The 12822-nt window shown below is 37.1% G+C and overlaps 1 protein-coding gene across 1 annotated transcript in view; it reads left to right on the plus strand.

Annotated features, from left to right (window-relative positions):
• Window positions 1-12822, plus strand: part of LOC129235825 (cell adhesion molecule Dscam2) — a 273431-nt gene that overhangs the window by 233822 nt on the left and 26787 nt on the right. The window contains exons 23-26 of the mRNA XM_054869869.1: window positions 2929-3237; window positions 7305-7460; window positions 8131-8310; window positions 12038-12412. Coding sequence (XP_054725844.1) covers window positions 2929-3237; window positions 7305-7460; window positions 8131-8310; window positions 12038-12412 — 1020 coding nt within the window. The remainder of the gene's footprint in view (window positions 1-2928; window positions 3238-7304; window positions 7461-8130; window positions 8311-12037; window positions 12413-12822) is intronic.

A 12822-nucleotide genomic window follows, 5' to 3' on the forward strand; every position in this document is an offset into this window, starting at 1 on the left:
CCCTGTATAAATGGTAATATTAGTATTAATTTTTTATGTACTTCTAAAACTTTGCATTCAGCTGATTAATGTTTACTAATTATCACTAACTGAGCGGGAGTGGCTAATGCTATAAATGCGAGTACATGTCTATCTGTATATTAAATATCTACAGTGTAATCATGTTTATTCTAAATAAATTATTGAACGTAGAGCTACTCCGAATAAACTAGCTAAGCGGTGCACCACGAATGTTATTTGAGTTTTTGGACAGAAAGGAATTCGCGGTTGAGCTGGCTAGAAGAGGAACTGATCTGAAATTAGTGAATCCTGCTGAATATGTGGACATATCCTTATTCCCAAACAAGTGCCAAATTCGGTCAGTCTACACCGAGTAAGCCGACATTACATAGGCTACGGAGTCCACTTGTGAGATAATCAGGCAGATTTGGCCTAGAAGAAATGAGCACATAACTAGATCCCTTACTAATTTAGACCCACCTTCCATTTGGGCCGTGATTGGTATCATTATCATACGTGGGAAGCGCATGGGGTTTCTCTGAAATGACTTCCGTCACAGCTGTAGGAACGAGAAGGTGACGGAGAGTGTTAAACACTTCTTTTGCTACTCCTCCGCTCTTGTCAAATCATTGTGATATGTTTCTTAATTCGCTGTATGTTTCTTAATTCCTTGGATGTCTAACCGAATCGGAATCGGCCACCATCTAAAGTATTTTATTGTATATTCAAGAAACGAAGTGGTTTTGCCACATTGAGAATTAGAGGGGGAACTTGAGTCCAAACTAGTTGTACTGTATTCTGTGTATACTCTTCACCCGTATGTGGTGTGGCAACCCCCGTAACATGACCCAACTTATCCTAATCGACACAAGAAGAAAGTATTTCATGCTAATAATGTAGATTTCTATATATTGGGATACTTTTGCTTGTAATTTTTCATTCTTCTTCATTATTGACGCGATAACCGCTTACGTGATTTTATCCGAGTTTAACAAAACGCTTTCCTTTTCCTCTGCTACCACCGGGTAGATGGTGATACCACATCGAATACTTTCAGAGCCGGAACGTTTGTATTCACTCGGACGATATGACCAAGCCAACGTAGCCGTTGGATATTTATTCGCTGCGTTATGACTATGTCGTCCTAAAATTCATACAGCTCATTGTTTCATCGCCTGCCAACGTGCGAAGATCCAAAAATCTTTCGCAGAATCTTTTTCTTAAACGCCTCATTGGGTGTTGTCACCGCCCAAGCTTCTGTGCCATACGATAGGACGGGCATCATGGAAAAAATGTTAGATTTGTTCGTCGAGGGCTTTACTACTCAATTATCTGCTTAGTCCTGGCAATTTGCGACAAAACAGAGTGAACAAGGGCTTCCTGATGACTGCGAAAGATGAGATAAAAGCTTACCACTACGTCGGAAGATGTTCAGTGGCATTAGTTACCCCTTTTATTTAACTAATTAAAATGGTTCGCATTATTATACATATTCTCCGACTTTGACACGTGAAATAATATAAAGAAATTAAAAAAAAATCACCCGTTCGATATTTGGCGTGTTGAGGTGGCTACTTTTCGAAAGTTGAAAAATAGAAAGCACAGCATAGTCTTGCTGTTTTTAATGAATTCTGTATGTATTCGTTGTCGAAAGGACTAGAAATCGACTGTATTTATATAGGTTTCATTATGGCAATTGACTGAGTCTCGCATAAAATTGTAACTAAAAAGTTAGATCGCTTTGGCTTCCACTCCACTCCACTCTGCGATGGCTTAAGTCATCTGTTACGGATAGATGTTGCGTTGTATCTAACGATGGTGTATTGTCAAAGCTCTTCATTGCTACTTTAGGTCTTCCTAAGGAATAATCTTATTGTTGTACTTTTTATCAACGACATTAGGAAATTTAATATTTCTTACTTTAAGGTTTTGCTCTATGCTGATGATTTGGAAATCTTCTCAACCATTAAGCATTCATGATCTTAAACTTCAATATGATTTGTACAATCTACACAAAGGTATGTGAGGTCTCGTCTCTCCCTAAATATAGAAAAATGTTTGCAACCAGAAATTACGAAATTTAGAGTTGATTGCGAAATCCTTATGTACGAGTATATCATTTTTTCATACCTTCTGGTATGTTTCCTCTTCATTAAATTTGCTTGTTTCGACAGAGAAACTTTACGAGCTATTCTGCCAGTTCTCGCTGATACTACTTATTTCAGCTGCAATGGCCTTTGATGATTTAAAAGAATGCCTCTTGGCAGGAGCCATAAATCAATTATCAGTAGTGGAACTCGTTTTCCTTTTTCTACCACGTTGTTTGTAGATTTTTTGGGATTTGAGGAATTTCAATAAAATTTTTGGACCGTCCAAGTGACTTAGCAATAAATTTGTACGATTTTTTTCTGTTTTCGAAGATTGACTACAAGACTCCGCTCCTCAACTGTGCAATGCTGCGCTGGACCCATTTTTGAAAGAAATTCATATTAATTTAAACAACATAAAAGTTGTTAGATAAACTCTCTTATTCGCTAATTACCTTACATTCAATATTTTTCACTTAATTAGTTAATATGCAAGAGTTACCATAAAGTACCTTTTTTAGTGGTCACGCAAACTTACACTTTATGAAAATAACCATATCTTTGCAACCAATAACTCAACTTAATTTAGCGGGTATTTTAAATTCACAACGAAGCAGTGATACCCTTTGTAAAAAACGCGAAACTTCAACAATAGCTTTACATTTTACCGAGTGGCACAAGAAAATCGATAGATTAAGGCAGCTTATCTAAGTGTTCGATATCTTCTAAAAACACGCACTTACATACTAAATATATTACATAACACATAAACAATTTTATCCGGACATATACATGTTTCTCCCAAATCATCTGCCTTAACCTCTTTTCACCGATTTTACAGTTGACTTCCCCGCCAAACTGGAAGTGAAGCGTACATCTAATCTGGAAACCTACTTGCACACTTTGCACAAGGCAACTAATTACTCGCTACGCGTTTTGGCCTACACAGCGACTGGTGATGGTGCAGCCAGTCAACCGTTATATTGTCAAACTGAGGATGATGTCCCGGATGCGCCAGCATCCATTAAGGCGGCTGCTTTAACGGCAGATTCGATATTGATTTCATGGTTGCCACCGAAAAATCGCAATGGCATCATTTCCCATTACACGGTTTATTCACGTGAGGCTGGACGTAAAGGACAAGCGAAATGTGAGTGGAAAAATAGTGTACTTATATATTCATAATATTAAATTTGGAAAACGAGTTGGTGGTAATTATAAAGAAATGCCATATCATGGGGCTTGAGGCTACACTAAGAGTAATAGAGAGTAATAAATCGCAAGCGGCAAGTTTTTCTCTAATGTTTTTATACGCGAATGTACATTATTTATTTAGATTTTTCTGGGATTTTGGGATACAAAGTTTATATAAATATTTGAATGGCAAAAACTTAGGCCGACTCTTATATCGAACTCGTTTTAGGTGTAGTGATAAATTGGTTCAAAACGTTATTAATCGTGCGTTTCATGACGCAGTGACTTTTTTAACTATTTGTTAAATGAAAAATATTTTAAATTCATATTATTACCTTTAGTTATTTTTTTTTTCTACATCATCAATCTGAAAACTAAGGTAGTTTAAAGCCTAATAATTGGTATAAGTTTTGTTTTGTTCATCCGTTTATGGCTTATTTGCTAGGTGTCAAAGTGGTGGGTATGGAAATCCGGATTCTTGTCTAGCGATAAATTATAGCTAAATTTTGATGGAATTTAATAGGCTTTAAATTTGGCTTTGTGTCACTTAGGTTAGGTTAGCCAGGTTGCTTGTCTAAGACAAGTCACTCGGTGGCCCTAAGGCCCATTGTGATACCTGCATTTGATTTCCATCCCTTAACTAAGTTGGTTAAACCATTTAGATAATTTTAAGAAGGTCACTTAGTTCATATATACCCACATATTAATATAATTTTTACTATATGTTGTACATATTTTCTTTCTGAATTTTTTTTTTAACAGCTATCGCATACTGGTATGTACATTAGGGCGGGTTCAATTTTTTATCTATCATACTTTGTTGCGGCGACTGAAGTATTCTAAACACAGCAGGACTAGAGTGCTTCTTAGTTTTTAATTTTCGAAGTGTAGCCGCCTCAACTAGCCATTTGCATCTATCAGCCAAATAACGAATATGTGATTTTTTTACATTTCTTAGATTAAGTTTAGGGGTATCAAAGTTTAAAAATGATATGGTAGCATAGCTCTAAATTGGACTTTGAGCCTCCTTATTTTCCATTTTAGTTATTAATATTAGATAAATATCTTCTAATTTTTTTTTTGTCACATTTTTTGGAAGTAACGTATGCGTGTGATTTCTTAGTACTAGAAATTCATTTGCGATGTTGATTTTGCTCATACCTTTTTGCTAGAGAGCGTAGGGTTGAGGGTCAATTCAAGCTTTTTAATACTTGAGTAAGCTATTTTCCCATTTAAAAGTAAGAAAAATCCGAGACAAAGTCGGTCATAGCTTTTAAGAACAAATTAAGGGATCACGGTGGTCTAGAAATTTCAAAAATCGTTTTTTTGCTTTTTCGATATTTCGAAAGTATAGGTTTTTAAGAATATACTGTGAAATGTTCATGCAGAAATTCCCAATAGTATAGCTTCTACAGCCCATTTACTAGGTAGAGGACGGTCCGCGCGCCCCTGTACCTCAAACTTTAAACGCATTTATCTCGTTTTCGTAATTATTTCGTTTTTTTTTATTAAAAAACGGAAAAACCCCCGCTTTTTAGAGCGTCAAATTCAAAACACCGCCATTTTGTCAATTTTTTTTTTATTTTAGTAGCGGGTCATAGGTACAGTCATACTGATTACTATTTTTTTTGGTTTTTGTGTTTCAGATTAATAGAAGAGCCAAAGTGGACAGCACCGTCCAATTTTTCGAGAGGGTCAACTTCAGCGCCATTTTTAAAATTAAAAAAAAAAATAAATAAATAATTGGCGCGTACACTTCTGTTAGGTGTTTGGTCGAGCTCTTTCTCCTATTTGTGGTGTGCGTCTTGATGTTGTTCCACAAATGGAGGGACCTACAGTTTCAAGCCGACTCCGAACGGCAGATATTTTTATGAGGAGCTTTTTCATGACAGAAATACACTCGGAGGTTTGCCATTGCCTGCTGAGGGGCCACCGCTATTAGAAAAATGTTTTTTTTTTATACATTTTGCTTTCACCAAGATTCGCACCAACGACCTATCTGTGAATTCCGAATGGTAATCACGCACCAACCCATTCGGCTACGGCGAATTAAAATTATTAATATTAAAAAAAAATGTCTTTTAAGTTTTGTATGCAAAAAAGTTAAATTAAAAGCCTAACAAATTTAAATATCGTTTTTCGTTTTTTTATTGTGAAAAAAAAATTCTGAAAGTACCCTAAATTTTCGGGCTCTAGACCACCGTGACCCCTTAACCAGCCCTAATGTTCATTCATAAAATTAAGTCTAACATATTTTTCTGGTGTGCGGATATCCAATAAAAATTGCGTGGATTTTTTAGTATTCGGAATTTAGTATGCACTATAGTATATAATTTTTTTACGTTCGAGTAGGTAAGTTTTATAGTAAGTTTAGGTAGGTAAGTTTTATAGTAAGAGTACCACCGGTACACTACAAGTAGCAGGGATTTTCGAAAAATTAGAGAAATTAAAGGCAAAGAAACCCTCTACAGCCATACAATGCTGTTGATGTAGAGGGAGGAAATAAAAGGGATCTAGGCTGGAGAACTGCCACAGGCTATCCCAAAAAGGCACACTAAGGAACCTAAAGCACCTAGCCGCTAGACCCTGCAAAGAAAGTCCCTTTCTGGTATATACAGGTTAAATTTAAAATCTAGTTTTTCTTGTCGAAAATAGCATACTTTATTATGCAAGGTGGCGCAAAATTAATCATCCTATCAGAAGCCAAATGGCGTCGAACTACAGCTGTGAACTAGACCGCTGAAATACACAATAGATAAACTTGGAGCTCTTAAGACAAATTTTCCAGAATTTTTTCTAAGAAAACTTTTAAATTTATTGATCTAAAAATTTGTACACATATTCTGTTATCTTTTATCTGTATTTAAAGATTTAGTGTTAGTAGAAATATTTATTTGGAAAGGAGCTTCAGCTGATCTCCGGGAGCTCTTCTCAAAAAAGACGTTTTGCGGTGACCACTTTATCTCTGAACTGGATCCTATGAAGATTTCGTTAAAGTAATGTTAAATCTAGTAATCAATCGATGGAATAGGAAAAATAATTTTTTTTGACAAAATGGCGGTTTCTCAAAAAAAAAATTCATTTTTGACAAAAATTTCGGCATTAAATTGTTTATAAAAAATATATTTATCGGGGTATTTTAGTAATTAATCGAAGATTTTTTCTCACCGATAAAAATATTTTTTTATAAAGAATGATTTATAAATTTTTTATAACGGTGAGAAAAATCTTCGATTAATTACTGAAAAATATATTTAAGAAGCTTGTGTTAAAATTTGAGACTACTCGGTTTAGCCGAAAAAGTAATGTTTTGAGAAAAACGCGCTGCCGCTCCGGCCTTGTACTTTCAAGCACTCTGAAACGCTTTTTCAAATTTGCGTGTAACTTCGAAAATATTCACCGGAACGATATAAAATTTTCTTAAATAAATATATGTATGTATGTATATTAAGATCGATAAAAATCGATATTTTGAAAATTCTAGCTGTATATAACCCCTTAAGATTTCCATCACGTGAAATCATTTTTTTCTTATTTAGTAAAAAAGTAATTGGATGCTTAATTTTGCGCCACCTTATACAAGAAGTTGAAAATATTGATGATTCATAAAAAATAGGAATCAATTCAAATTGCAAATTTTGTTGAATACATTTTATGCCTGGTAAACCACAATAATAATTTTAATAAATTAAATCTGAAAATCCGCATTTCGTTAATTAAAACTGTATTTCATCATTTTCACATTGCCCATTTCACATACAATTACCGCTGATTAAATCGTACGAATTAATTTATGCTAAAAATAATTAAATTACTTTCCTTTTCATCCTTTTCATATTGGCAACCAAAAAAATATATAAAACAAACAAAACCTGATCAATAAAAAATGTCAACGCACTGCAAAAACTTCTGCTGTGTCCCAATACACTTTTGACTCGTTTGCCTTTGCATGTTCACCGCCCGCGGCTGCTTTTCGATTTCCGACTCTGTGCATCTATGCTCGCTTAACCGTCTTTTGAACAGCTCATATGGTGCGCGTCGATGAGAATGGCTATCCAGTGACGTATGAGGCACGCGGCCTTGCAGAAAACCAAATGTACGAATTCTGGGTTTCCGCTTCGACCTCGGTCGGCGAGGGAGAGCCGACGTCTGTGGTTGCGCAGGCCACAAATACGCGTGGTAAGTCAATGTGTGTGTACGCGCGGGTGAATGCGTGTGTGTTCATTTCGACCACTAGCCGCCTGATTGATGGCTTTGTAAGTATGTTAAAGCGCGAAAGCAGCAACAGCAAGAACAGCCACAACAGCAACAGCAGCGACAATCGCAGCTGCTATCGAAAATTAAAATCAGCTTTAAAATATTATATTACTTACTATGGCATTGATACCGATTTAAAAATGAAAAAAGTGAAACGCACGTAATTCGCTTTAATTCATTTTGGGTAAAATCAACACCGGAGTGATTATTTTCGTTTTTATTTAATTGGTCGCCAATGTCATCGGACTTATTGTTTGTGTGTTGCACCACTACAACGCATTTTTTGAGCTTAATTAAATCACCGGCTAGTGAAATCGAGATGGGCTTTTAATTTTCACACTTAACCAATGCATAATTAAATTTCAATTGTACTCCATTGCATATGAATTGCTATGTGTGTATGTGCCATGTGTATGTATGTATGTATGTATGTATGGATGCCCTCATATGTTAAGCATAGATGGAAAATGGATATATTTATATGTAGAAGTATGTACATCTGTGTGGAAATGGTTGTAGTTGTTTCATGTACATTGTTATTGTTGTTGGTATTTTATTTCCAATTTAAACACTTGTTTTTTTGCACTTCCAGCTCCTGCACGTATCGCTTCATTTGGCCAATTGGTGCGCAAAGCAGTTGGCACTGGATTGATTTTAGAATGTTTAGCCGTGGGGAATCCGACACCGCGCGCCAGGTGGTTGACAAGGGATCGACCTGTTACCTTTAGTCCCTTTTATGAAGTTACCAATGAGGGCAATTTAAAAATACACCGTGAGTATAAGAAAAATGTGTGTGTGGTCTTAATGATGTTGATACTGTCGCAAGTTTCACTATAAAAAACCTACGCGAAACAAATTTTAAAGCCATTTATCACTTCATTTTGCATGATTTCTTACCATTGCTCTGTTTTGTGCTGGAAATCCATAAGTCTCTATAAATAACTGTTCCGCTAATCTATAGACATCTCAGGGATTCAGATGAGTTTGTTAGTTATCGGCTTGAAAATTAGATGAAAACTGATTTTATGTAGGCAATTAAGTAGTAAAGTCCTCTCTCGACGAACAAAACTAACACTCTAAAAGGCTCTCATCATGCTCGCCCTAAAGTATGGCGCAGAAGATTGGACGATGACAATATTCAATGAGGCGTCCTTTGGAGTGTTTGAGAGAAAGATTCTGTGGACGATTTTTGTACCTTTACACGTTGGTGACAGCGAGTACCGCAGGCGAAGGAACAATGAGCTGCATGCTTTACGACGACTTCGTTGGATGTGGCATGCCGTCTAAATGGAAAGATATGCTCCAGCTCTGAAAGTATTCGATGCGGTCGGTACCAACTGGTGGTAGCAGAGGAAGAGGAAGGCCCCCTCCGCATTGAAAAGGAGAAGAAAGACTTGGCTTCACTTGGTGTGTCCAACTGGCGCCGGTTAGCACGAAAAAGAAACGACTTGAGCGTTTTTTTAAACTCGGCCAAAATCGCGTAAGCGGTTGTCGCGCCAATTGAAAAGAAGAAGAAGGATAACATTTTAAAATTATAGTATTAAATTTTCCAGAATTCTTCAACTTATAACCCCACATGCATTTCAGTAAGCAAAGTTAGGTTAGCTCTGTGTATCGGCGAATGCGTTCTGACCGAGGCCAAGGTTCGGTGTTGCTACGATCATCCATCTGTAGTGCTTGGCATGGAATTTTAGCTCGGTGGCACATATGGGACTAATAATAATCTCAGACCCATGATGGATCCCATGACGTTCTGAGTGACGTTCTGGCCCTCACGATCTTCAGCTTTAGAATTTCGACTAGATTTGTCGTGTTTCCTTATAAATAAATTCTGGCGATCAGCTTTTGTTTGACTGACTGAGAAGATAGACACTAGTTGAGGTTGCGAGAAAATTTGAAAAGGACCTCTGCAGCGCTTAAATGAGACCTTTTGCCACTGATTCACTTTCTACTACTTTTAGCAAAGTTCAGACAATTTGTTTAAATGAATGTACTAGCAATGCCTTTTTTTAATTTTCGCGATCCCAAAATTTTCGGGATGCCGCTATTATGATCTCGGACTCTCGGGACTAATCGCCGAATTCAAATATTCGTTACTTTGCAACAACTTTGGTCGAAAAAAATTACGTCAATATTGTTTATGAGGCTCTCTTACTATATAAGAAATAATAAATAAATGGTTTTTAAATATGACTAAAGTGAGAAATATTTGCTTGGTAACAAAACATAAGACGATTATTAAATTCATAAATTTAATGAGAGATGAATTGATGGCAATTGATGAATAATGAAAGCCGCACCACTGGTTTAGTGTGATGCGATACTTGGAGATAATATCTACATTTTCACTGAAAGCCAGGCGACGATAAAATCCCTCACAAAGCAGTAGACGATCTGCAAGGTAGCCATGAAATACCGCACGTCTCTTAATAAGATCGCGGAGTCATTTCACCCCATTGACATAGGTATACCCTTGCAAACATGTAAGCTACTCATCGTTGAGGAATTCGTAAGAGCAGTGAATGAAAGCTGGCGTAATGAATCCACTTGCAGAATCGCTCGACAATTGTGGCCGACTCTCAATACTACACGCACAGAATCTCTGCTAAGTCAAAATAAGCTTAGCTAAGTCTTAGCACACTGATCTCAGTTATAACGGGGCATTGCCTAATTGGCAGGCACGCTCAGAGGATGAGTGTGAAAATACATGACTTCTGTAGAAGCTGCCTAGATGAGGAAGAGGGAGAGACTATCTCGTACATTCTGTCTCATTGTCTTGGTTTCATCAGGTTTATAAGTACACAATTTTTTAATGAATTAGAAGATTCCAATTCAGCAGAAATCAGGAATGTTCTAAAATTTTTTAAATGTACTCACTGGTTTTAGGAGGTATAGTGAGAAGTTCCCCACGCATCATCACAATGGGCTATGAATCTGAGTATGTCCTACAGGACAACCAGTTCAACCTATTCTAATCTAAATTTATACGCATTTGATAATATCTTAGCGTTTACGTATCTGGTTAAAAACGAAAAACGTGAAAACGGAATTGTGTTCTGAGATAGTTTTGTGCCTTACAAACCTCTGTATTATTTATTTATACCTTATTTTAATATTATTTGCTACACCACGTAGTTTTTAGTCTTTGGACGAGTTTGAACATCTAAAACTCATCTGATTTATAGCACAAAAGTGTTGCAAACGCAGGGATTTCCCATGCTGCTGTTTTAATATAAAAGTGATTTTTTTGTCTCCACTTCACATGCTTAGTAGGAAATTGCAGACCCCCAAATTTTTGGGGCTTAAAAAGATTGATATCTCTAGACTGTTATAGCCAAGAGAATCAAAACCAAAACACCTTTTTGGAATGGATGCATGTGGAGCAGCTATTTTGCATAAGATGGAGGAACTTAAATTTTCTGTGACAAAACGTAGAGAATTTTGGAGCGGTGAAATCTTGTTTCCCGTTTTCATCACCGGATTGAGTCTGGCTGCATTACATTTTTTCTAGAGTTTCCCAAAATAGAGCTACAGGTAGAAAGCAAAGAAAGATCTTGCGAGCTTTTGCTGGTGATGGGCTTAAAAGCCCGTGAATCGCATACACACATACTCTTGCATCTTGTTGAGTTGATATCTTATTGTAAAGGAATGCTAATAATGCACGACCGAGTGAACTCTTTTGTTTATAGCGAATTTCCAGAAATAGTACCTAACGTTGCTTTGCCAGGTGAGATTTCTACAGTCTCAGCTTTTCACCATTTTAGTTCATTTCACATGGATTTTAGTTCCTCGCACTGACTATAACAAACTTTGCATAATTGGCATACCGAACAACAGAACTTCGACCAGATGCTACAATACCAAATGCAATCTCTTCAGGCTAACTCATTTCTCTGCCCTCACCAGCGGGTGTCTACCAAAATATTTCAGTGACCAGAATGATTGAAACAGTTCGAAATTTCTATCCACGTTTATTTCGCGATTTTCACAAAATGATTACCGCGCCATGCAAAAGTTTCGCACATATTTAGAATCCTACACACATACAAAAACATATAGCTACTAAATGTGGCCCTAAAATATTCAAATCTAATAACCTTTCAGTTTTGTAAATTAAAATCCGCTTCCCATCAAATGCCCTTCAATTTCATTTATTATTCGGACAATGCGCTTATTTCCGCCTGTTTTCGTTCGTAACCCACTTCGGTAGCTTGTGAATACTGGCGCATATTTTTGCCTAGTCAAGTGGACGTAAGCGCTCAGTTGAGCAGTGCCGTGTCGAATTCCAATTATCTGTGAAATAAAAATGCAATTTTCCATGCAGCTGCACACATTCGCAACCTTTTCTATTTAAATTTATTTTTCGTTACATGGCACAACCACAACGCAACGCAACGACGTCATACAACACAATAACAAATACGTACAAATAATATTACATACGTTGGTTGAATAAATTGAATGGCCAATGGCAACCCCGAAACCGAACTGGTCAACAGGCGTGGAGGGCAGTCTGTCCGGAAATTACACTTGCACAGCGAATAATCTGTTCGGAAGCGATGAGATTCAATATCAAGTGATTGCCATGAAGCCACCCGCCGCCCCACAAATAATCGTACAATATGCATCTGCCGATAGCATACGTGTCAGCTGGGATCCGCCGGACGATGGTGGTGCCCCATTACAGGGCTACACCATCTCATATCGCATCACAGGCGAAACATGGGCACAGACCGAACTAATGCCGGAGAATAACGCTTACACGCTAACTGGCTTGAAGTGTGGCAATCAGTATATCATCAAGATGTCGGCGCATAATATTGTTGGTGACGGGGTGTCCAGTGAGGAAATTAACGTCTGGACCAAGGGCAAAGGTAAGCGAACTCTGCGGGAGTGCGGGTGAGTAGAAAGGTGGATGAGAGGCTAAAAATGTGTATGAGTGAATGATTGTTGCGGTGACATACTAAATGATTGACTGCGTCTACAGGAGGCTTCTAGTACTTTAATGAATAAGGAAAAGAATGATGAATTTTATGAGAAATGATTGGAAAAGTTTACTTTTTGAAATGTCTTGGAAACATTTTATCATTTAATACCTAAGCTACTAATACTCATGAAAATCAAGCAGTCGAAAGCAGACCGAAAATATAGCTCCCATTATTGACGAAATGGTTCACCTCTAACTAAGGCATCATCCCAGTCGGGGATCGGTATGACCCTTGCAGTAATACACTTTTATGCAATACACTTTTATTGGCTTCGCCGATGTGAACACATCGCCTAT

Source organism: Anastrepha obliqua, chromosome 1, assembly GCF_027943255.1.
Source record: "Anastrepha obliqua isolate idAnaObli1 chromosome 1, idAnaObli1_1.0, whole genome shotgun sequence".
Taxonomy (NCBI): domain Eukaryota; kingdom Metazoa; phylum Arthropoda; class Insecta; order Diptera; family Tephritidae; genus Anastrepha; species Anastrepha obliqua.